This window comes from Molossus molossus, unplaced genomic scaffold (genome assembly GCF_014108415.1).
Source record: "Molossus molossus isolate mMolMol1 unplaced genomic scaffold, mMolMol1.p scaffold_m16_p_4, whole genome shotgun sequence".
In the NCBI taxonomy this organism is placed as follows: Eukaryota; Metazoa; Chordata; class Mammalia; order Chiroptera; family Molossidae; genus Molossus; species Molossus molossus.
The window spans coordinates 69,882,565-69,906,543 of record NW_023425377.1 but is presented as its reverse complement, the minus strand read 5'-3'; the positions used below and the strand labels follow the sequence as shown (position 1 = coordinate 69,906,543).

At 52.7% G+C, this 23,979-nt stretch overlaps 3 protein-coding genes across 5 annotated transcripts in view; 2 read left to right on the top strand and 1 right to left on the bottom strand.

The window, feature by feature from the left end:
- Positions 1-972: 972 nt before the first annotated feature.
- Positions 973-7,677, top strand: KLF1 (Kruppel like factor 1). The gene is made up of 4 exons (XM_036240367.1): positions 973-991; positions 2,357-2,564; positions 3,199-4,024; positions 6,901-7,677. Exons 2-4 carry the CDS (start codon positions 2,478-2,480, stop codon positions 7,074-7,076), a joined length of 1,089 nt encoding a protein of 362 aa, XP_036096260.1. The 5' UTR covers positions 973-991; positions 2,357-2,477; the 3' UTR covers positions 7,077-7,677.
- Positions 7,678-9,126: 1,449 nt separating this feature from the next.
- DNASE2 (deoxyribonuclease 2, lysosomal) lies at positions 9,127-15,354 on the top strand. Of its 3 annotated transcripts, none has more exons than XM_036241670.1 (7): positions 9,130-9,328; positions 9,448-9,625; positions 9,719-9,797; positions 10,065-10,220; positions 10,302-10,499; positions 11,138-11,392; positions 15,114-15,139. In XM_036241670.1, exons 1-7 carry the CDS (start codon positions 9,234-9,236, stop codon positions 15,122-15,124), a joined length of 972 nt encoding a protein of 323 aa, XP_036097563.1. In that variant the 5' UTR covers positions 9,130-9,233; the 3' UTR covers positions 15,125-15,139. The 3 variants fall into 3 exon arrangements, with proteins under 3 accessions (XP_036097561.1, XP_036097563.1, XP_036097562.1); XM_036241669.1 differs by having other exon boundaries at positions 9,131-9,328; positions 11,138-11,321; positions 15,114-15,354; XM_036241668.1 differs by lacking the exon at positions 15,114-15,139 and having other exon boundaries at positions 9,127-9,328; positions 11,138-11,678.
- MAST1 (microtubule associated serine/threonine kinase 1) overlaps positions 11,993-23,979 on the bottom strand; it is a 34,633-nt gene continuing 22,646 nt past the window's right edge. The window contains exons 13-26 of the mRNA XM_036241674.1: positions 19,102-19,240; positions 18,871-19,003; positions 18,566-18,731; positions 18,359-18,460; positions 18,084-18,206; positions 17,494-17,603; positions 16,591-16,769; positions 16,266-16,513; positions 15,732-15,938; positions 15,290-15,519; positions 14,851-14,973; positions 14,620-14,756; positions 13,346-13,533; positions 11,993-13,248 (exon numbers count right to left, since the gene is read on the bottom strand). Coding sequence (XP_036097567.1) covers positions 11,993-13,248; positions 13,346-13,533; positions 14,620-14,756; positions 14,851-14,973; positions 15,290-15,519; positions 15,732-15,938; positions 16,266-16,513; positions 16,591-16,769; positions 17,494-17,603; positions 18,084-18,206; positions 18,359-18,460; positions 18,566-18,731; positions 18,871-19,003; positions 19,102-19,240 — 3,341 coding nt within the window. The remainder of the gene's footprint in view (positions 13,249-13,345; positions 13,534-14,619; positions 14,757-14,850; positions 14,974-15,289; positions 15,520-15,731; positions 15,939-16,265; positions 16,514-16,590; positions 16,770-17,493; positions 17,604-18,083; positions 18,207-18,358; positions 18,461-18,565; positions 18,732-18,870; positions 19,004-19,101; positions 19,241-23,979) is intronic.

Genomic DNA, 23,979 nt, shown 5'->3' with positions numbered 1-23,979 from the left:
TTGTTTTCAGTTCTTGGGTATATACCTAGAAGGGAAATTGCTGGATCATAAGGTAACTCTAAGTTTAACTTTTTGAAGAATCATCAAACTGTTTTCTTTCTTTCTTTCTTTTTGTTCAGATAGAGTGGGAGGAAGAGAGAGAGAGAGAGAGAAACATCGATGTGAAAGGGACACATCAAGTGGCTGCCACCCGCACGACACAACCAGGGCCGGGCCGGGGACAAACTGCAACCAAGGTACATGCCCTTAGCGGGAACCGAACCCGGGTCTCTCTGGACTGCAGGCCGACGGTCTAACTGCTGAGCCAAATTGGCCAGGGCTCATCAAACTGTTTTCAACAGTAGCTGCACCATTTAATATTTGAGCCAGCAGTGTACTAGGGTTCCAATTTCTTTACACCCTTGACAACTATTAGTATATTCCTTTTATTTTTATTTTTTGCTTCACACCTGGTTGGTGTGAAGAGCTGGCTTTTACATTACTTTTTGCCCCCACTCCTCTTGTAGCACATGATAATTTTTTGTCATCTTGTGGCACACCAACTCTGATTGTGTGTCTGTGGTTGTCTATGTCTGGGCAAGGTAGTGTGTCTTTCCCTATCAGAATGTTTAATTCCATGTTGGTGTGTTGCCTGTGTTTGAATGAGTACACCCCCCTCCCCCATGGTTGGACATATGTACTGTACAATTGTGTGACTAAATAATTACATACTGTGACAGTAGTAGGTGGCGTGACTACGAAAGGTTGTCGATTTTATATGGTAGTGTCTGTGTCTGATGTTAGCTGTGTGTATAACTACATCATTGTATGTTTGTGAAGGGTTGTGTGCAGCTGGGTTGTTTTTTTTTTAATCCTTGCCCGAGGATATGTTTTTCCATTTATCTTCATATAGAGTGGAAGGGAGGGAGGGAAGGAGGGAGGGAGAAAGAGAGATCGAGTGGTTGCCTCCCACATGATCCAGACCAGAGCTGGGGACCAAACCACAACCGAGGTACATGGTACATGCCCTTGACCAGAATTGAACCCGGCCAATGCTCTAACCGCTGAGCCAAACTGGCCAGGGCTGCAGCTGGGTTTTATGCCTTTGTGTCTGAGGCTGCATCTATGTTTGACAGGATTGTATGACTGCATGTTCTATAGTTTTGTGACAGCATATCCAGCAAACCCCATGTGTCTGTCTAGTTGTAACTAAATCATGTCACTGTAATTGTATGGTTGTATGTGATTGGGTAATTGTGTGTGATTATGGCAGCACCTCTTTGTGTTATAAATTCTAAGTCTGAGGGATTGTGTGACTACAACAGTGTGCAACCAAATAGTATGTGGTTGTGTCTTCCTGACTACATGGTTTATGTAATGCACAGACAATTCTATGTGCAGGGACTACATGGTCAATGTAGCTAAGGAGATCAGGAATTTGTGTCACTATGTAATTGCATATTGTGTGTATATGTGTGAACTATATGTTGTGATGTGTGTCCATGTTGCCTCTACCCTGGGCTCCCAGGGCAGCACAGTGGAGGTCCCTGTTGAAGCACCTTGGATCCTGCCCCTGTATGGGACAGAAATCAGGGAGCAGAAAGACCCAGGGCAAGGGTTGGTGTGGGTCTCCTGCAAGTCAGGTACTTCCTGTGGTCCGATCCAATGGTTCCATCCCATCCAGGTGAGGGGGCCAACTCCTCCCCAGACCCAGCTGTAGTGGCACCAGCCTTAACCTCCACTTAGCCCCACTCCCTACAGTGCCCCCTGGGGGGTCTGTGGTAGAGGAAGCTGATTAGCAGGGGCCCCTATGCCACTGGGCCCGGCCCCAGAGAGTTCATAACCCAGGCAATTTCAAGCCAAGCTAACATGAAGCCCCAGCTTCTAGCCCTGCTACTCACCAGGGACAGAGCTTTGGCTGTTCTAGGCCCCCACCTGATAGCAGCCTCCAATGTCTGGGGTGTCTGATAATGCTTGGCCTGGCAAGGAGCTTGTGCCAAGTCCCGCCATCAGCATGGTTGCTTCTGTTTGGGGGGAGGGAGAGGGCTGCAGGGCCCCAGTTGAGGGATAGAGGGATATGGAAACCCCTTCCCAGAATCCCCATTCTGCCTGTCACCCCTCTCCAGGTAGGTAACTGAGAGAAGGCCTCCAAGTCTCTCCTTCTTTGGGGAGCCAGGGCCTTACTTTATCCAATGCCTGAACCCCCCAAAACTCTGAACCCCCAACCCCCAAACCTCTGAACTCCCAAACCCCAAACATCTGACTGGGCTTTGGATACAGGGTCAGTCTTTAAGACTCTGCCCCCAAACAGGCCAAGGCAAGGTCTGTTCCCCAGAAATGGTGACACCCCCACCCCGCCTTGCCTGACCCTTATCAGGGCCCACAGCCAATCAGCTGAAGGTAGAGAGGAGCCTTCCAAGAGGCCATCAGAGCTTCAGAGTCCACGAGGCTACAGAGTGAGAGGAGGCCTGAGGCTCTTGGATGGGCACCAGCCAGCCATGGCCACAGCTGACACCACCTTGCCTTCCATCAGTACGCTGGCTGCCCTAGGCCCCTTTCCAGACACACAGGAAGACTTCCTCAAGGTGAGGCCAGGCAGGGTCTAGGTGGCTGGCTGGGGTCTGGGGCTGCAGTCACAGAGCTTGGGGATCAGGTCTGCATCTAGCCCTGGAATCCAGAGACCTGGCCAGGGCTGGGGGTTCTCAGCCCAGTCCATGAGTCTAAAGATGGTCTAAGGGCCTATTTCTGTCTTGGAAAACTGAGGCTCCAAGCTGAACACCATGGGGGTCTAGGCTCAGTGAGAAAACCCCAGGTGTAAGAGGAAAAGAACAAGGGTGTCTAGGGAACGTCCAAGAATTAATCTTGGGAACTAATCTCATAGGTGGACTGGGAAGGAGTGGGAAATTCTGGGGGGAAATTGAGGCAAGGCTGCCCCTCTTCCATTCTTGGCTCTGCCATCCCCTTCCCCCATGCCTGAGTGCGGCTCCAGATAATGTTAGTCTTATCTCCTGTCACCAGACAGACCCTATAGACCTCTGTCCCTGAAACTAGGGGGGACTGGGGCAGCGTGAGGGAGTGGGACAAATTTTACAGACAAACAAGACCCCTTTCCGGAGCCTCTGGCCAGCCTGCCCCCATCAGGGAATCAGGCCCCCTTCGTCTCTGGGCATGGTACCCTGGTGACCACTGAAGCCTCACGCTACCGGCTCCCTCCCGCAGTGGTGGCGCTTTGAGGAGGTGCAGGACTTGGGCCCGGGTCCTCCGGACCCAACTCGGCCGCTCCTCCACGTGAGACCAAAATCGGAGGACGCGCCTGGGGAGGAAGAAGACCACAATAGGGACCCAGCCACTGCCTGGGACCTGGATCTCTTCTTTACCAACCTGCCGGGCCCAGAACCGAGCGGCGTGCCTCAGACCTGCGCTCTGGCGCCGGGCGAAGGTCCCACAACGCAATTCCCACCGGAGCCCGAGACCCTGGGAGCGTACGCGGGTGGCCCAGGGCTGGTGGCTGGGCTCTTGGGTCCCGAGGAGCACCCGGACTGGGCGCGCCCGGGTCCACGAGCCCCAGCCCCCGACACCTTCGTGAGCCCAGCCCTGGTCCCTGCCTCCGAGCCCAAAGCGCTGCCGCTGCTGCAGGTGTATCCGGGGCAGGGTGCGGGCTCCTCCGGCAGCTATTTTCCGCGGACGGGGCTTACAGTGCCTGCGGCGCCCAGCGCCCCCTATGGGCTGCTGTCCAGATACCCAGCGCTGTACCCGACCCCGCAGTACCAAGGGCACTTCCAGCTCTTCCGCGGGCTCCCGGCGCCCGCACCCGGCTCCGCCCCGCCTCCCTCCTTCTTGAATTGTCTGGGACCCGGAACAACGGGTGCGGGACTCGGGAGAACCGCAGGAGACCTAAGGGAGACCGTGGAGACCGTACCATCCAAGCGCAGCCGGCGCTCGTGGGCGCGCAAGAGGCAGGCGGCGCACACATGCACGCACCCGGGCTGCGGCAAGAGCTACACCAAGAGCTCGCACCTGAAGGCGCATCTACGGACGCACACAGGTGAGGCAGCAGGGCTCCGGCTCGGACTCGTAGGCGGGGCTGGAGGCGGAACCTCAGAAGCAGAGGCCTGGCTCAGGAGGCGGACCTGTAATGACAGAGGAGGGGCTAAAGCAGAGTCTCAGAGCAAGGGGCGGGACAGAGGCAGCTGGGAGCTGGCCTGGATCCTCAGAAGCAGGGTTAGGGGACAGATAGCCGTGTGGGAGGCGGCTGGGGGCAGAGAGAGGATCTGGAAAATCTGAGCAACGTTTCAGGGAACTGACGGGTAAGACCTGGGCTCGGGCTGAGGAGCATGAAGCCTGGCAGGTGGCGTAAGGGACAGGCCTACAGGAGGGGCCGCGTGGAGGGGCCAAGCTTGGCAAGCGAGGGACCTGGCCAAAGACACAGGGTTCAGGTTTGTGGCTAACGGGGAGCGGAGTTAGGGGCTCAGGGGCCAGAGCCAGGAGTATATAGAATAGGTTGTTTGCATGGAGCCAGACTGTAGGGTCCGTGTCTGTAGCTTAGGAGGGGAGATATGGGGGCAGAGTCAGTTTTATGTACAGATGCAGAGTGATTCGAGGAGGGTAAAGAGAAATAGCTGGAAAACAGAGGAGGGGGTGGGCACAAGAGAAGCTGGGTCTCAAGGAGCCGAAGACCAAGACCCGGCCACGGAATAGAGGTGGGTAGGAGGAAGAGTGAGACCTATGCTTTAGGGCAGCGATTTTCAAACCTTTTCATCTCATGGCACACACAAACTACTAAATTTCCGCGGCACACCAAAAATGTGTATTTTTTGCAGATCTAACAAAAAATAGGTATAATTTTGATTGATTTACAAAATAGTAGTAGTAGTAATTACCTACCCTTTTTACTCCAAAGTGACTTTTAAAAAAATATGTATTTTTTACCCTGGCTGGTTTGGCCCAGCGGTTAGAGCGTCGATCCGCAGACCAATGAGTTGTGGGTTCGATTCCGGTCAAGAACACGTACCTTGGTTGCGGTTCGTCCGCGGCCCTGGTCGGGGTAAGAGCCCGCGGCCCTGGTCGGGGTAAGAGCCCCGTACGGGAGGCAACCAGTCGATTTATATTTCTCATGTCGATGTTTTTCTCTCTCTTCCTTTCTCTCCTTCTCTCTCCCTCCCTCTCTATCGGAAGATAAATAGAAAAATATCTTTGAGGAGTAAAAATAAATAAATAAATAAACAAATAAATAAGTATTTTTTTATTTTTATTTTTTAGATAGGAAGAGAGAGGGGGAGAGATATAGAAACATCCATGAGAGAGAAACATTGAATGGCTGGCTGCCTCCTGCATGCCCCCGGTGGTCATGTGACCTCTTGGTGCAGGGAATGACACTCAATCCCCTGAACCACACTGGCAGGGCCAAAGTGACTTTTTAAAATCAGATGCCTATACTCATATAGATTTCTGGTACCGTCTGGCAGGTGTAGCTCAGTGGCTGAGCGTTGACCCATGCACCAAGAGGTCACTGGTTCGATTCCTGGTGAGGGCACATGCCCAGGTTTGGGCCCGATCCCCAGTATGAGGCATGCAGGAGGCGGCCAATCAACATTCTCTCTCATTGATGTTTCTCTCTTTCCCTCTCTCTCTAAAATCAATAAAAGGAAAAAACTTTTTAAAACAAGATTTCTGGTACCAAGAATTAACCAATCAGATGCAACCTTATTATGCGACTTGACCAATAAGATTCAATTCTATTATATGACTTAAATATTTATAGTTCAAGACAGGGCACTCCAGCTATTGTATTAGCTGTTGTCTTTTTGTTTTTTCTTCTTTATTGATTTGAGAAAAAGAGGAAGAGAGGGAGGGAGAGAGAGAGAGATAGAAACATTGAGGAGAGAAAACATTGATTGGCTGCCTCCCGCATGCCCCCCACTGGGGATTTGACCCACAGCCTGGGCATGTGCCCTGAACAGGAATTGAACTGGCAACCTCTTGGTGCATGGGTTGACACTCAACCACTGAGCCACACTGGCCTTAAACACTTAAACACTTAAAAAGTGTTGTCATTTTTTAATTTGACAATAAGGAAAAAGAGGTCAGTGCCCCTAACTAGTCAGGTACTGTATGTTTTAAAAATTCTTGTGGCGTCCGACTAGTGTGGCTCAGTGGTTGAGCATTGACCCATGCACCAAGAGTTTGCCAGTTCGGTTCCAGGTCAGGGCACATGCCCGGGTTGTGTGCCAAATCCCCAGTGGGGTGTCATGTGGGATGTGGCCAATCGATGTTCTCTTTCATCAGTGTTTCTATCTCTCTCTCCCTCTCCCTTCCTTTCTGTCTAAAATCAGTAAACAAAAAAATTTTTAAAATAAATAATTCATGTGGCACACCTGCGTGCCAGGACACACGGGTTGAGAATCGCTGGTTTAGGGGCCTGCATGGAGGGTGGGGCCACGTGTAGTAGGGGGAGAGCCTAATCACTGGCAGACAGGGCTTGGAACACCAAGTGGATTTCAAGACTCTAAGGATCAAGGCCAGGGGCAGGGTTGGGCAGCAGCTGGAGGGTTCCCTGAAGCAAGGAAGGGGCTAGGCCACATGGGACAGGGCCAGAGGATGAGGGTAGGATGACTTTAGGACACACGGGCAAGGTTCCAGGACACAGGAAATAGGCCAGTGGTGCAGAGAATGTGACTTGGGCCTAGGAAATGAAAATAGGCTTGGGGCCAGATGTAGGTAGAGAAAAAGAAGGGTCGGGGTCATAGAGGGACGAACCTGGGTGGACCCTCCTGCGAGTGGGTGCCTCAAGTTTTGCACCCATAGTGCCTCACCCCATCCTGCTCCTGATCAAGGCTGAGCAAAGGAATGAGGCCAGATGCAGAGGCAGACCCAGGGAAGGGGTGGGCGGATAATAGCACTCACTGTTTCTTTGTCTTTCAGGGGAGAAGCCATATGCCTGCACGTGGGACGGCTGTGGCTGGCGGTTCGCACGCTCCGACGAGCTGACCCGCCACTACAGGAAACATACTGGACAGCGCCCCTTCCGCTGCCAGCTCTGCCCGCGCGCTTTTTCGCGCTCGGATCACCTGGCCTTGCACATGAAGCGTCACCTTTGAGCCACACCACCACCCTGGACCTGGCCCTTGGACCTTCCCGAGGACTGGGGATGGAACAAGACCAGATCAACACAGGGTGGTTTTCTTTCGGATGGACCCTTACCTGGACTCTTAACCCCACAGATCCCCAGAAAGATCAAGGACTGGCCCATAGACAGACCTGGGGGAGCCTCCAGCTGGAAGCTCCCACATGTCCTCAGCCACAGGGAGCCACACAGAGACTTCTAGGGTCAGGCAGACCCAATGAGACAGATCTCCAAACAAATGAACTCAGATGGACATTCAGACACTTCAGACAGAGAGACAGACTCTCAGAGAGCTGGACCCTCAGGCCAGATCAGAGGTGGCCCTGGACAGTGCCAGGAGTTATGGGGTGAAGCTTTTAGAGACTCTGGGTCTAGAAGGGATCTTCACACCTTAATTTCTGAAGCTCCACATAGTGGGTGGCATCTGCTGTGAATGGTTATGGGTCCTGTACTAATGCCCCTGCTAGATAAAGCTTCAGCTGTAGCCCGGCTGGTGTGGCTCAGTGGTTGAGCATTGACCCATGCACCAAGAGGTCACCGGTTCGATTTCCGGTCAGGGCACATGCCCAGGTTGTGGGCCTGAATCCCCAGTGGGGGGCATGCAGGAGGCGGCCAATCCATGTTCTCTCTCATCAATGTTTCTGTCTCTCTCCCTCTAATATCAATAAAAAAAAATTTATTATTTTTTTAAAGCTTCAGCTGTGGCCTGACCTTGTGAGTTTTGCATGCTGGAAGATGGGAGGAAGCTGTAACCCCAGAGGTGATTTTGTGGGGAATACCATCACATTCATCTTCTAAACTTCAGAGACACCCCTTGGATACTGCAGGCCTTGCCTCCCCTCCTTCCCCCACCCCAAGATCAGGCTACATCTTCCTTGCCTCATGCCTTTAACCTCAGGGACATTCTCAGGGACCATCTGCCTCTATTTATGAGGCCTCAGTCAGGCCCCAGAGCCATAGCGCCCTTGGCCATGCCATGATCCAAAGTGACCCCTTGGCTAGATCAGAAGATGTCCGGGAAAACATGCAGAAAGAAGAGGGAGAGGCCCTGGCCGGTTTGGCTCAGTGGTTAGAGCGTCGGCCTGTGGGCCGGAGAGACCCCGGTTCGGTTCCCGCTAAGGGCATGTACTTCGGTTGCAGTTTGTCCCCGGCCCTGGTTGGGTAGTGTGGGTGGCGACCACTCGATGGGTCCCTTTTATGTCAATGTTTCTCTCTCTCTCTTCCTCGCTCTCCCTCCCGCTCTATCTGAACAAAGAATGGAAAAATGTCCTCCGGTGAGGATACCAAAAAAAAGGGGGGGGGGGAGAGGACTCGCTCTGGTCGGTGTTGCTCAGTGGTGAGAGCATTGGCCCACGCACGGAAAGGTCGCAGGTTTGAATCCCGGCCAAGAACACGTACCTGGGTTGCGGGTTCGATCCCCGGCCCAGTCAGGGCATGTGCAGGGGGCAACCGATTGATGTGTCTCACATCGATGTTTCTCTCTCCCCTCTCCCACCTTCTCTTCCACTTTCTCTGAAAAATCAATGGAAAAAATATTTTGGGGTGAAGATTAACAAAACAAGGAACGAACAAAAGGAGCAGAAACTCCCCTTAAGAAAACAAGCGTCCCAAGAGTTGGACCTCGAACTATCAATCTGGAAAGGAAAAAAAAAACAATTTTGCGTCCACTCAGAAACCGAGGGAGAAGCAGGGTCTGGCGAGAGAGGGGATTGGGATTAACCAGAATCAAAAGAGGCAGAGGTGGGATGTGAGCAGTGATTGGCCAGGAGTAGAGTCAGAGCCGGGACACCGGAAACCTCTCGCCTATAAAAGGGCGTGGTCTGGGACAAATCAGAGGGTGGAGCCTATCAAGGGTCGAATCCACTGGAAGTAGGAGGCCACCGTAGGCTGGTCGGGTGGGGACCGGACCTTTAGGGAGTGAGCGCCGGAAAGAAAGCCCCGCCCCAGAAGACCCGGGACTGCCTTTTCAAATCTCTGCTTCTCATCTTAGGGGCGGGGTTTCCATCCCGTGAGGTCCCGCCCCGGGTTCTCAGGAGGGTTTGGGGAAATGAAAGTCTCCGAGGACCGGGCCTGGCCCAACTCGTGATCCGGCGCCCCGCGGTCCCAATACAGATTCCTTGACTCCAGCCCCATGGCCGCGCTTAGCCCACTGCTCCTGGCCGCGCTGCTATGGGTTCCTGCAGGGACCTTGACCTGCTATGGGGACTCGGGGCAGCCTGTGGACTGGTGAGTGCGCATGCGCTGACCATTCCTTTGGGGCCGGACTGCGGTTTGCTGCACTCGGGTGAAGCCTAGGGCTCCTTCTCTTTCCCTTCCTTCATTTCTGTCCATTCCTCAACCTCCAGGTTCGTCGTCTACAAGCTGCCGGCCCACAGCAGGCCCGGGGCTGAGGCTCAGACGGGGCTGCGGTATAAGTACTTGGATGAGGGCTCAGGGGGCTGGCGCGACGGCACGGTGTCCATCGACAGCTTGGCGGGAGCCGTAGGGCGCAGCTTGCAGCCGCTGTACCAGAACACCAGCCAGGTGAAGGGTCGAGGTGCCGATAGACCTAGGGTGGGACTCTAGGGGAGGGGGCGGCTTGGGGAAAACTAAATGTCGCCCGTCCATCTCCCCCAGCTCGCCTTCCTACTTTACAATGACCAGCCGCCTAATAACTATGGGACTCAGAACTCTTCCAGCCGGGGGCACACGAAGGGTGAGGCCCGGATTGGGGGCTGGGGAAGGGCTCTGGTTTCCTTATACATTTTCCCCAGCTAACTCCTGACCTGCAGGGGTGGGAGGGGGCTCCTCATCTTATATAAACATTGTCCTTTCTCTGGAGTATGACAACAGTGGGCTTCAGAAAGGGTTCAGCAGTGGTCCAGATACTGCCCAGGCTCCCTGCAAACTAAGATGTTCCTGGTTGCATATGTGCCTGTTGGGATGCCTTGAGCAGTTGCCCTGATCTAGTCTTTTGGTTCAGGTGTGCTGCTTCTGGACAAAGAAGGGGGCTTCTGGCTGATCCACAGCGTTCCCGGATTCCCTCCACATGCTTCATATGGCTGGCCTCCTAATGCCCAAAAATATGGGCAGACCCTGCTCTGCGTGTCTTTTCCATTCGACCAATTCTCAAAGATTGGTGAGTGGGCACAGGAGGCAGGGTGATTCCCAGATCAGAATGTGGAACAGTCCCTTATTTTCTCCTCCCCTTGCCCTCCAGGAAGACAGCTGAACTACACCTACCCCCTTGTGTATGCCCACAAGCTAGAAGGGGTCTTCATCAAGAAATTACCTGACCTGGAGGAGGTGGTCAAGGGGCTCCATGTTCACCAAAGACCCTGGAACAGCAGTGTAACACTCACATCAAAGGCAGGGGTCACCTTCCAGAGCTTTGCCAAATTTGGAAAGTTTGGAGATGGTGAGCCCTAAGGTTGTGGGTTGAAGAATTCTTTCTCTGCAGAGGTGGTGTCAGATGTGTCCATGGCTGAGGGAAGGTTGGAAGTAGGAACTAGAACTCTTTGAGAACCATAAACACATGAGAGGTAGACAACCAACAGACCTGGGTTCAGTCATTGGTTTCTGGTTGTGTGGTACATGATTTAACTGAACTCTCAGTTTGCTCATCTGAAAAAATGGGGGTACTAATATCTACTGTAAAGGGTTGTGAATGAAGTGATGCATATAGTGTTTAGTAAGAGCTGTTAGTCTTTCTTTTAAACATATTTTTATTAATTTTTTTAGAGAGAGAGATAGGAACATCCATGTGAGAGAGAAACATCAGTTGGCTGCCTCCTGCATGCCCCCTACTGGGAATTGAGCCGACAATCCTGGCATGTGCCCTGACTGGGAATCGAACCAGGACCTTTCAGTCCATGGGAGGACGTCCAATCCACTGAGCTACACTGACCAGGCAAGAGCTGTTAGTCTTAATGTTGTTATTCTCCAGATTGCTGGGAATTGACACTGAGGAAAATGAGCTCAGAGAGGGCCAGAAGCCTAGAGATTCCCTACCAGTGACCCTAACCCTGTCCATGCTGTCTTTTCATCCTCTTGCAGACCTCTACTCTGGTTGGTTGGCAGAAGCCCTTGGCAGCAATCTGCAGGTCCAGTTCTGGCAACACTCTCATGGCATCCTGCCCTCCAACTGCTCTGGGGCTCAGCAAGTGCTGGATGTGACCCAGATAGCCTTCCCTGGGCCAGGTGGGCCCACCTTCAATACCACAGATGACCACTCCAAGTGGTGTGTAGCCCCAGAAGGGCCCTGGGTCTGTGTGGGTGACATGAATCGGAACTGTGGAGAGGAGCACCGAGGTGGGGGCACACTGTGTACCCAGCTGCCTGCCCTTTGGAAGGCTTTCCAGCCTCTGGTGAAGGCCTGGGAGCCTTGTGGGAAGAAAGCAGTATCTTGTCTCCAGGAGGTGCAGCAGAACATATGAGAGCTAAGACTTAGGAGCCAATTTGGACTCAGTTTAAACTCCAGTTTAGTCCCTTATTGTGACCTTAACTATGTGCCTTAACCTGTGACAGCCTACTCATCTGCAAAATGGGAACCACAACATTTGACTCAGGATTTGTGAGGAATAAAAGGAAACTGGTAGATGGGGTTGTTAACCTTTCCTTCAGGTGGGCACTGGGACTCAGAACAGTGCTGCAAATTCCTGAGGGTCTGGGGGCAGCTGACTCATAGGTGAGACCACAAGGAAAGGTCTAATAAGACTCACCTCCCCTCTCTATGATAACCAGGACTGGAGTTCCACCCCGAACAAGAACACCAGCAAGGGGGTTGAAACCTTGCTTTGTTGGGGAGGAGGGGCAAGCCTCACAAAGCTCAGGAAGCACAGACGCACTTTATTTATATGTGTACATATGTATACAGGCGGCTGTACAGTGCAGGGCCACGGGTCCCCTCAGCTATGGGCCAGGGGGCGTGGGGCAGGGTGCCCTTTTAGTCAGGCCTGATGGGGGCCCAGCTTCAGCAGGGTACCTGGAAGTCAGCCCCACCTCAGGCTTGGTGGCTGGAACAAGAACAGGAGTGGGTGGAATTGGGGGCCCTGTGCTGCTTGATGCATTTTTCACATGGGCTACAGAAAGGGTCTGGGCCTCCAGGGTCAGCTTGGGGGAGGTGGACTTGGAGTGAGGCCCGCTCAGCGTGGGTCTCTCCTCCACCATCTCTAGAACCCAGCTTTCCGAGCCTTGGAGAGACTCTAGTGCGGGAGGCACCAGGGGTATGGATCCCAATAACCCCTTAGAGTCTGAGCATGGAGGCTGGGGCACCTCAACCTTGGCCCCCAGCCGCTGGGGCTCTACAACAATGGGCACTGGAGGTGTGCCCACCTCACCAGAGCTGCTACGCCGGCCTGTTTCATGTTCTTGTACAGGGCTCAGTGCGGCCTTGGCGACGGCCCTAGCGGCCCCGCCCACGCCATCCTCGGTCTGCACGCTCTGGTGCCGCGTGCCGCTGGCATCCCGCTCCAGGGTCCGGCCCCCAGTAGGTGTCGCGCGGGGCTGGGTGCAGGCCTCCACACCACCGAGGGACTCCTCTTTACTCGATGCCCCTGTAGGCCTGGGGGTGCCCTGGGGCAGCAGTGGGTCCACGCCCAGGCTGAGGGGTGACTCCTGACGGCCCAGGCGGCGAACAGCAACCTGCCGGGGCATGCCAGGCCCCTCGACAGGAGGCGTCTCACCATCAGACTCAGCCAGGCTATGAAGAGCCAGCTCACCGTGGAAGTCCTTGCGGAAATCCGGGTGGCCCACCTCAAGGCTGTGTTTACGCAGCGCGCCCTTCTTGTCAGTGCCAAGCGAGGCTCCCAGCTTCTCTGCTGACTGCACACGTTTGAGAAGCGGCGAGCGCGGGGGCTCCGCACTTTTGGGGCGCGGGCGCACCACCGGAGGTGATGAGTGCAGCTTGGCTGGGAAGCTCTGTGTCGTGTGTGAGCTCCCCACTGTGTGGCCTGGCAGTGGTGGCGGTGATGCTTGCGTTGGGGATGGCGTGTGCGCCAGCGGCGACAGCGGGATGTTGCCGGCCGACTTGCAGCGTGCAGATCGGTACTGGCGGTGTAGCTTGGGCGATAGGCCGTGCAGCGTGCTGGGTCGGATGTGGTGGGATGCTGACGATGCCGGCGAATTGGGCGTGCTCGAGGCGGGCGAGCTGCTTTGGGACGAGGCACCTGTGGGTAGGCAAGAGGGGCTGTTGTGCACAGCAGGCACCGCCAGGGGACCCCTTTGGTCACCTAGTGCTTGTCTCAGCGCAGGCCCGCAGCTTACCTAGGTAGGCGGAGTCAGGTGTGGAGCGGTAGCTGTGGGTTGGTGAGCGCGCTGGAAGCCCGTGGGTGGGCGAGCCTGGGAGGCTGTCGCTGGAGGACAGCGAGCGGTTTAGCGACGACAGGGAGCGGCTAGTGTGCAGCAAGTTCGACTGTTTCGTGATCTTGCGGAAGAGGGAGCTGCGCTTCTTGCTGGGGAACAAGGAAAGGGTCATCTACCTTAGACCAGACTCCGAAACTCTCGGCTCCTCCTATTTCAGCCCCTGGGACCACCTATTCCTCTGGCCCCGCCCTCTCCAGCTACAGCTACAACCCACCTATCAAAACCGAAAGAATTTCTCACAGGAGTCGCTTGACTCCTCCCACCTCAGGTCTCACCCATTTTTGCTGGCCACTACCAGTCCAAACTAGAGACGTCTGTCAAAGCAGCACCAACATTTCTGGCCCCGTCCACCTCTCTAGCCCCTCTCTCCAGCTACAGTCGAAGCGCGAAGTGGCGATAGACAACTGTATAGTAAATTCGCGGAAATTCATGTATTGCGGTAAAGTCTGGAACTGATTAACCGCGATAAATGAGGGCCAACTGTATAATCCACCTATCTGGGTGGGAAGAAGTTCACCTGACTCAGTTCTGTCTGGCTCCTCTCATTTATTTATTTTTAATGTTTTTATTGAATTTTTAGAGAAATAAAAACATTTGTGTGAGAGATGGGCCGCCTCCTGTACGCCCCCTACTGGGAATCAAGCCAGCAACCTGGGCATGTACCCTGACCAGGAACTGAAGTGGGACCTCTCAATTTATGGGAGGACGCTCAATCCACTGAGCCACACTGGCCTGGCTGGCTCCTCTCATTCAAATCCCCACTCACGACTTGTCCAGGTCAAACCCACTAATCAAATCAGAACTCTCCTGGCCCCAGCTACCTCTCCTAGCTCCTCCTACCTATTAGAAAAGACATTATTTCAATTGGCCCAGTCTTGCCTGACTTGCTCATTCCAGATAGAAATTCCTTCTCTCAGCCTCTCCCAGTCATCTACATATTCAACTGGACAAGATACTACCACAATGCTCTTCTTGTAGCCTAGGAACCTGGCACAGCTTCCTTTTCTGGCTCCTTCCATTTTCCCAGCTTCTCCGCTGTCCTCTTTGCTCCTTACTTAGTGGCCCCACACTTCTTTCTCCTGTCCTCACCTGTGGCCCTGCCCACTGTTCAAAACCTGGAGTGTTCCAGCTGCCTACTGCGTATAGCCCCACCCACTGCACTTGGCCCCACCCACCTCTCCTGGCCCTCCTTAGCCGAGGGTCTCTTGTTCCTCCGAGCCATTTTGGCCTTGTAGCTGCTGCGCCTTGCAGGGCCAATGCGAATGGAGGTATTTTCAAAGGGTGTTGTTGTCACTGCTACCTTGTTGCCACTCTGGGGTAAGAAGAGAGGCAAATGTTCAGGCAGCTCCAGCTCCCAGGACATTCCCTCCAGCCTCTCCCCTGTGTACTACTTCCCTTGCACTCACCTTAAGGATCAGCTCCACGACCTCAGGATGCACCATGCCATGCACAGGCTCCCCATTCACGTGGGTGATGAGGTCCCCCGCACAGAGCCCTGCCTCCTGGGCTGGGCCCCCCTCCTCCACATGCTGGGGACAGGGTACCACACAGGGCAAGGTTAACAGGATTAGCGACAAGGAAGTTCCCTAAGCTTATGTGCCCTACACCAAGCTCTGCATGTACTGTAATCCTTGTAACATCTTCTGAAATAGTAAATTTTTTTTTCCAGTTTACAGCTGAAGAAACTGAAGCTCAGATGGGGAAGGACACTGCAGGTCACAGGAGTCTCTTCCAGGCTGCCTGGATCCAGAGATTGAGCTGTCTCTCATCCCTGGGAGTTAAGGGAGGGGCTTCTCTCCCTCCACTCCCCACCTTGTAACACAGACCCCACCCATAAGTGCTCACCCAGACAATGTGATGGACACTGTAGACATCCGAGTCACCCATGTAGACACGGATGGCTCGCAGTGTGAAGCCGTACTTCTTGCCAGAGCGTTGGATGGTAATAGGGGAGCGGAGCCCACTGACAGCGGGTGAGTAGTCCCGGCTGGGTGAGGAGTCCCTCGAGGATGGATTAGAGGAAAGAGATCTTGGGGACATGGGGCTGGCCAGGGGTGAGCTTCCATGGGGATCCACTGCAGAGACAGAACCATGGTCAGAGATCAAGGCCAGCTGTCACAGCTCTCTCTGTATCTGCTCCTCCCACCTTCCTAGTCCAATTCCCAGGGCTCTCATTGGTCCACCCCAGTGTCAATCACTATGGACAGGGAAAATGCAGTGTCCTCATTGGCCTGTCCTGGCACAAATGGGGACAAGACCCTCCTTGTCAGGTGGGGCCCAATATCACCTGCAGGAATCATGACAGACAAAGCAGTGGCTGAGGCTGATTTGATGACTTTGCCCCCAGTTCGAGAAGGCCGCTTCTCTACTGCGGGGTCTCCTGACAGCTGCTGATGCCGCGCTCGGCGCAGAACTAGGTCATTGGTGGCCCTCGGGCCTGATAGGTCTCCATCCTTCGAAGGCGGGCAGAGGTCACCTGGACGCGGTCGGTCAGCTGCAACACAGCAGGTGGGTTAGGAGCCGGTCCAAGGTCATGGACATCTTACATATGTTCACTCTTCCTGGAATGCTTTTCCCACTCCTCGTCCTTGTTGGAATGTGAGTTTTCTGAGAGCAAGTAACATGCACCTGGCACAGAGAAGTGCTCAGATACATTTGTTGACTGACCGAGCATGGAATGTGGAGTGTTCCTCATGTTGATGAGAACCCAGATTGGAGTGTGTAGAGTACATGAGATCTTGCATAAACAGTACCAGGCTCATTGAATGCTCAATGCATGGCCACTGGGGAACTAAGGAAGGCGGCAGGAGGGGGCACTCACTGGCTTCGGAATCCCCAGCGCTGGCGATGCCATCCCCTTGAGCTGCCTCTTTGGAGACCCGTGCATCCAGCGAGCAAGGGGGATCAGAGCTAGGCCTGGGAGACCTGCGCAGCTGGGCCTCATCCTCATCCTCTTGGGGGGCGCTGAAGCGGCTGGGTTCCAGCAGTGCCGAGAAACGGCGGCGTGCACCCAACGGAGGACTGGCCTCCCCCTCCAGGAAGCTGGCCTCAGACGCAGAGAAGCGCTTGCTGCAGAAAGGGGGCGTGGTCAGAGGCGGCACGCCCCTTCATCCCCGCTCCCCAAACCTAGCCCTACCCTTGCTCACATCTCTGGAGAGCCCCCTCTCCAGCTCTTCTCGCGCAGGGTCAGGCTACCCAGGCCCTCCCGCTTGCCGGCCACCTTCTCCTCTAGACCCTTGGCGCTGGACTCCCGTTTGCTGGCCCCTGCTGCTGCCACGGAGGTCTTGGATTCATGCTGCGACAGTTGCTCCATACTGCTGTACACCTTCAAGGGAGGGTGAATGGTGGTGAGCGGCAAGTCCGGCCCCTCGGTTCCTCCTTCTCTCCGGAACCAATCGGCTTCCTGTTACTGGACACGCTCCGCCCCCCCAAGGCTGGGTCCCAACTCTGAATTGTCCCCAACCACCTATAATTCTGCAGCTTAGAACCCCACCCCACACAGTTAGGCCCTGACCTATTCCAGACCCTCCTCATATTTTAAAGAATGTACCCTCTTTCCTGCCCCGCCTTCCCAGGTCACACCCAATCATGTGTACCCCAAGCTGGGCCTTGCACACCACCACATGCTGCTCCTCAAAGCGAGACCTTGTGCACCCTTGCCCCGCCCCCACTGCTTATCCTCTCCACCCCAAGGTCCTGACCCCTCCGAACCTCAACCTACCTAGGTCCCACTGGGTGTCCTCACTACAACTGTCCAGATTTTTGTTAGATTCCGCCTAAATCAAAGGCCCTCTCATACACCCCCCCATGCCGCCTTCTTCAGGCCGTATCACTCCCAAAATCCTGTCCCCTCAGTAACTTCCCCAGCCTGAGACCTGGGCCTGGGACCCTGATTCTCCCAGCCTCCGCAGCCTTTCCCCCTCAGGCCTTCTTCTATTTCCTTCCTCAACACTGCTGAGAGACAAAAATCTCCTCCCAAGTCCCTTCTCTTTATCTTGCCCCACCCTCCCTGGGTCTGGCCTCAACCCCTAAATCCAGCCATGGCTCACTTTGCTGAATCGTGGGGAGCAGGAGGAAAACTGGCGAATCTCCACAGGCTCCTCTTCCGTTGTGTCATCCTCATCATAGGAGTTCACATGGTGATACCTATCTGAGCGAGCTAGGGGTGGGGGTTAGGCTGTAACCTAGGGCATGAGTCCAGGCCTCAGGTCACACAATTAGGAGGAGTCAGGGCGGGGTCGAGCCAGGGCTGCATACCCCAGTCATGCCCCTGTCCCAAACTAGAATCTGATTCAGGCCCTGTTGCCAAGGCTGAATTCCTGCCCAATTCTCAGAGGGTCCATTTAGCCCTGCCTCCAGAGACTACATCCCAAGATCCTACTGATGGCAATCTCCACCCCCACTTGTTATGGGTCCTAGCACCGCCCAGTATCCCAGGACCAGGCCAACTCCAGAACTCACTGCTGTCCAGGCCCTGCCTCAATCCCGGTATCTTTTTCTACCCACTTCTCAGACTGAGCCTCTATGCCAGATCACCCTCCCTCTCCTCTGGGAGGCTAGTCTCCTACTCAGTTGGGTTCCAGCCTAGGCCTTGCCCAAGGGCCCCTCTCACCAGATTCCACCCCCTTTCCCAGCTCACTGTCAAAGTAGCTGGTGTCATCCTCGGACTCCAAGTGGGGAATGAATTCTGCCTTCTGCCTCAGCAGCCCTGTCCAGTCCAGGTCTCGAAAGAAACTGTGCTGTTTTACCTCAAAGGCACCCCCTGGGAAGGAAGGGGTGGATGGGGGCTGGGAAGGAATTCCAGCAACAGCTAATGGCAGGCTCAAGAGCCCCGCCACTCACCCCTGTCTTCTACCCCAGGGCCACAGCACTTGGAGCCCAGCCTTCAGCTTCTCTGTAAAGCAGACCCGTTACCTGCCCCAAGCCGGACCAGGGGGTTGGTCTGCAGGAGGCTGGATATCAGGAGCTGGGCATCTGTGGGCAGGGCTTCATCTCCCTCAGGCCACAGGATGTCATCTGCAGAGTAAGGTGGAGTTGGAGGTCACTTTTGGAGTCCAAAAGACCCTGGGTCTGCCCAGGTCTCCATGCCCCCCCACCCCCGCCCACTGAGGAGGCACGCACCACTGATGACCTGTCCAAATAGCTCTTCAGGTGTGTCTCCAAAGAAGGGCACGCAGCCCACCAGGAACTCGTAAAGAATGATGCCCATGGCCCACCAGTCCACCGGCTTGCCATAGCCCTGGCGCAGGATGACCTCGGGTGCGATGTACTCTGGGGTCCCACACACCTGGAAATAGGCCATCAGCCTGCACCCTGGCCACAGGAGAGGCCTCCAGGGGGAGCTGCACTCCCCACCACACCCTGCCCCCCCCCCCAGTCCTGCTGGATAACTTCCCCCACAGTAATCCCCACACCTGCACACACACCTGCTTGTCCAGGAATTCCCGGGCATCCTTCTCGATATGGCCTTCATACAGGTTAGTGGTGAGGCTCATGAGCCCCATTTTGGAGAGGCCAAAATCTGTGAGCTTGATGTGGCCCATGGAGGTGATGAGGAGGCTGCAAACACAAGCAGAGGTCTCAGAGGCAAACCTGCCCTTCCATGCCAGTGCCTCCAGAGGGGCAGAGAGGGGGTGATGGGAAAAGTCAAGGCTCACTTGTCAGGCTTGAGGTCACGATGCACAATGCCATAGTTGTGTAAATACTCAAGCGCCAGCACTGTCTCAGCAAAGTACATGCGGGCCATCTCCACAGGCAGTGCCCCGATGTTCTTCAGCAGGGTGGCACAGTCACCCCCTGTGTGTGAAGGAGTAGGCCCATGTAGAGGGAGGCACCTGCCCCACAGTTGTACATTTGACATGCACCATAGCACCAAGTCCTCACCTCACACTGCTGCTATTTTACAGCTAAGAAAAACTGAAGCACAGAGAAGGACCTCATTCTCCCCAGGTTGCACACTGAGTGCCCTATACCAGGCTCCTCTTGTTCTCTTTTTACATTTTTTAATTTATTTTTAATCCTCACCCAAGGACATGTTGAGAGAGAGATTGATGGGGCTGCCTCCTGCACACATCCCGACTGGGGTCGGGGATCCAACCTGCAACCCAGGTATGTGCCCTGACTGGGGAATCGAACCCATGATCTTTTGATGCATGGGACAACACTCCAACTGAGTCATACTGGTTAAGGCCCCTCTTGTCCTCTTAACTATCTTCCAAAGTCAGTTTGATCTGAGACTCAGACAGAGGTTGGATCATGAAGAGAGTTGATGGCGGAGGTGAAGTTTTGTGTGTACCAAAGGCTGTCTGCTTATCAACTGAGTCTGGGAACACTGCTCTTCATCTCCTGGAGTCTGAATCTTCATGGTCTGGGGCCTTAAAATGGTCCTGGTCCCCACCAGATTTACCATTTGTATTTTAGGCTCCCCCAAATGGCACATACCTCCCCCAATCTGGTTCTTACAAGGACCAGATTTCCTTCCAAGTGCAGCAGTAAAACCAAGTTGTTCAGCTCTCCAACTTTTCCCGTTTTCCCCACAAAGATTGCTAAGCTAGTAGGATGTACGAGGGATCTGCTGGATGGCAACCTTGCTATATCAAGCCCAGTTGAAAGGGAAGTCCACACACAGGAGCGCAAAGCCAAGAGATGGAGTGATTCCTGATGACATGGTTTGAGCATCTGGATACAGCCATTTCTGAGGGCAACGTGGATGTCTTGCTCACATGAGTCACTAAATGTCTTTCTTTTTATTTTTTTGTTTGAGCTGGAAAACTGATGAATCAGATTCTCTGAGAATGGGGCCTAGGAATCTGCATCTGGCCACAGGCCCAGGTAATATTGACACACACTGACACTGAGAACAAAACTGGGTTGACTTCCAGGTCAGACTTGGAGGCTGGGCCATGTTCAGGAGGCCCCAAGACTGTGCTCTATGTGCTCAACCCATCAAAGAGATCCCAATTCTAACTGCAGCTTCTCTCCTCTGTGTGACCTTGGACCCATGCAGTTGCATCCATCTTGGTCTCCCTCTTCTGACCTCCACATAGCAGCCAAATATTCTTAAAACATAAGTCAGACCATGTTACTCTGCTTAAAACCTTACAGTGGCTGCCTGTTGTGTTTGGCATGAAATCCAATGCCATTCCAGGCTCTGCAAGGCCCTGCATGCTTAATCCCCTTACTTCTCCATCCTCATCTACCCCCACCCTGCCTCCCACTTGCTTACTTGACTCAGCTCCATTGGCCTCCTTGCTGCTCCTCAAAACAACAATTTCTCACCTTTTTCATCTCATGGCACATATAAACTAATTACCAAAATTCTGTGGCACGCCAAAATAAATTTTTTTGGACAATCTGCCAAAAAAATTGCTAAAGTTTTGATTCATTCACACCTAGTAGCTATTGCTGTGCTGGCTGCTGTCTTTTTTTTTTTTTTTTTTGACAAGCTAAGGGAAAATAAGAAGTCAGTGCTACTGACTAAACAGTCAGGTAGTGCATGTATTAAAAATTCTTGTAGCCCTGGCCGGTTTGGCTCAGCGGTTAGAGTGATGGTCTGCGGTCCAGAGAGACCCAGGTTCGGTTCCCGCTAAGGGCACATACCTCGGTTGCAGTTTGTCCCCGGCCCTGATTGGGTCGTGTGGGTGGCGACCACTCGATGTGTCCCTTTCACATCGATGATGTTTCTCTCTCTCTCTCTCTCTCTCTCTCTCTCTCTCCCTCCCTCCCACTCTATCTGAACAAAATATCAAAAAATGTCCTCGAGTGAGGATACAAAAAAAAAAAAATTCTTGTGGCACACTGGTTGAAAATCACTGCCTCAAAATCCAGTTGCCTTCTCACCTAACAGACCTTGTGCTTGGGGTTCCCTCTTCCAGGAATAGTGCAGGCCTCAGAGAGGCCCCCTGCCTTTCTACATTCCTAGGGCCTCCTTGAGCCTTAAGGATGTCATTACTGTCCTCACTGTATTAAACAATCTGGTCAACTTTGGCTTGTTTATTTTCTGTCTACCCAGAATATAACCTCCATGAGGGAGTGATATGTCTGTCTGGCCCCCACTGTGCCACCAGAACCTAGCACATGTGTCATAAGGGAGACAATCAGGGGATATCTGTTGAATGAATTGATGGTTGACTAAGCTTAGAAGTGGAATAGCTGTGGCCCCATGAGATCATGTGTGTATCCTAATAATCATAGTATGTGTGTGTTTCGGTAATGATCTATTAATATTTGGATAACTATAAGCATGAATGGAAAGATAAAACAGATGAAAAATATATACATTGGTGGTTGGATGGATGGATAAATGGATAGTGGATGGATGGATAAACTGATGGATGAATTGCGGATGAATGGATAGAGATAACTAGATGAGATTGCTGCTAAAATGGAGTTTAGATGAATCAATAAAAATACAGCCCTGGCCGGTTTGGCTCAGCGGTTAGAGCGTCTGCCTGCGGTCCAGAGAGACCCAGATTCGGTTCCCACTAAGGGCACGTACCCCTGGTGCAGTTTCTCCCCGGCCCTGGTTGGGTTGTGCCAGTGGCAACCACTCAATACGTCCTTTTCATGTCGATGTTTCTCTCTTTCTCTCTCCCTTCCACTCTATCTGAATAAAAAATGGAAAAATGTCCTTGGGTGAGGATAAATAAATAAATAAATAAATAAATCACCCAATTCCTAGGGTTCTTTAAAAAAAAAAAACAGATAGTAGCCCTGACCAGTTTGGCTCAGCAGTTAGAGCTTCAGTCTGCAGACCAATGAATCACGGGTTTGATTCCAGCCAGGGTCATGTACCTCAGTTGTGGTTCATCCCTGGCCCTGGTTGGGGTCATGCGGGAGGCAACCAGTCGATGTGTCTCTCTCTCTCTCCCTCTCTTCTTCTCTCTCCCTTCCACTCTATCTGAACAAAAATAGAAAAATATCCTCGAGAATTAAAAAAACAACAACAACAGATAGTAAATGGAAAAATGGATGGATGAATAATAGATTAATAAATAGATAAGTAGGTATTGATAAATGCATGGTGAGTAGGTGGGTGAATAAATTTATAAATGAATGTATGACTAGATATATAAAAAGATGGATGAGACTGGCCAGTGCGGCTCAGTGGTTGAGCATCAACCCATTCACTAAGATGTCACTGGTTCAATTCTGGGTCAGGGCACAATCTAGGGTTTCAAACTCGATCCCCAGTTGGGGGTGTGCAGGAGGTAGCCAATTGATGTTTCTCTGTCCCCCTCTCCCTTCCTCTCTCTCAAAAAAAAAAACATTAAAAATAAAGATGGGCAGCCCCGGCTGGTTTGGCTCAGCAGTTAGAGCATCGGCCTGCGATCCAGAGAGACCCGGGTTCGGTTCCCACTAAGGGCGTGTACCTCAGTTGCAGTTTGTCCCCAGCCCTGGTTGGTCATGCGGGTGGCAGCCACTTGATGTGTCCCTTTCACCTCGATGTTTCTCTCTCTCTCTCTTCCTCTCTCTCCCTCCCACTCTATCTGAACAAAAAATGGAAAAAAATGTTCTCAGGTGAGGATAAATAAATAAATAAAGATGGGCAGATGAAAAATAGATGTGCAACACAGACAGAACTCTAACCAGGGATATGAAAAGTGTAGCCTGTGGGCTTTAATCAATACCAGCTAACATCACGCTCCTCACCAAATTAGCCTGACCAAATATAGCAGGTTAATATATATATATATATTAATCCTCACCTCTTCCATTTATCTTCAGATATAATAGGAGAGAGAGAGAGAGACATTGATTGGCCGCCTCCCGCACAACCCTGACCAGGGCTGGAGATCAAACCACAACCGAGGTACATGCCCTTGGCAGGAATTAAACCTGCAATTCTTCAGTCTGCAGGCTGATGCTCCAACCACTGAGCCAAACTGGCCAGGGCTAGCAGCCTCATTTTAAGTTGATAATTTTGTACAGCTATTGAATGATGTTATAAATATCCAAATGGCCTGGCCAGTGTGGCTCAGTGGTTGAGCATTGACCCATACACCAAGAGGTCATTGATTTGATTCCTGGTCAGGGCACATGCCCGGGTTGCAGGTTTGATCCCCAGTAGGGGGTGTGTAGGAGGCAGCCTATTGATATGGATGCTTCTCTCATTGATGTTTCTCTCTCTCTCTCTCTCTCTCTCTAAAATCAACAAAAACATATTTAAAAAATATATATATCCAAATGGCCTTTGGCAGAAAAATGGTTCCCCACCCCTGTATAAACTTCAGTTGATCAATTTGGTTTATAAATTATAACAAATATACCACACTAATACAAGATGTAAATAATAGAGGAAATTCGGGGAAATGGGTATGTGGGAACTCGATGTACTTCCAATAAATTTTTCTGTAAACCTAAAACTGCTCTAAAAAATGAAGTATATTAATTTTTAAAACAACAGATGTATAATGGATAAACAGATGTATGGATGGAAAAACAGATGGATTAGCAAATGACTAGGTGGAAGAATGGATGGATAATTGAATGGATGTATCTATATTGAATGAAATAAAAACAGATAGATGAACTAA

Excerpts from the sequence above, each read along its gene's own strand:
- KLF1 (XM_036240367.1), top strand. The coding sequence starts at position 2,478 with ATGGCCACAGCTGACACCACCTTGCCTTCCATCAGTACGCTGGCTGCC. Across the intron at positions 2,565-3,198 it reads CACAGGAAGACTTCCTCAAG|TGGTGGCGCTTTGAGGAGGT; the intron begins GTGAGGCCAGGC and ends TCCCTCCCGCAG. Across the intron at positions 4,025-6,900 it reads GCATCTACGGACGCACACAG|GGGAGAAGCCATATGCCTGC; the intron begins GTGAGGCAGCAG and ends TTTGTCTTTCAG.
- DNASE2 (XM_036241668.1), top strand. The coding sequence starts at position 9,234 with ATGGCCGCGCTTAGCCCACTGCTCCTGGCCGCGCTGCTATGGGTTCCT. Across the intron at positions 9,329-9,447 it reads TCGGGGCAGCCTGTGGACTG|GTTCGTCGTCTACAAGCTGC; the intron begins GTGAGTGCGCAT and ends CTCAACCTCCAG. Across the intron at positions 10,500-11,137 it reads ATTTGGAAAGTTTGGAGATG|ACCTCTACTCTGGTTGGTTG; the intron begins GTGAGCCCTAAG and ends ATCCTCTTGCAG.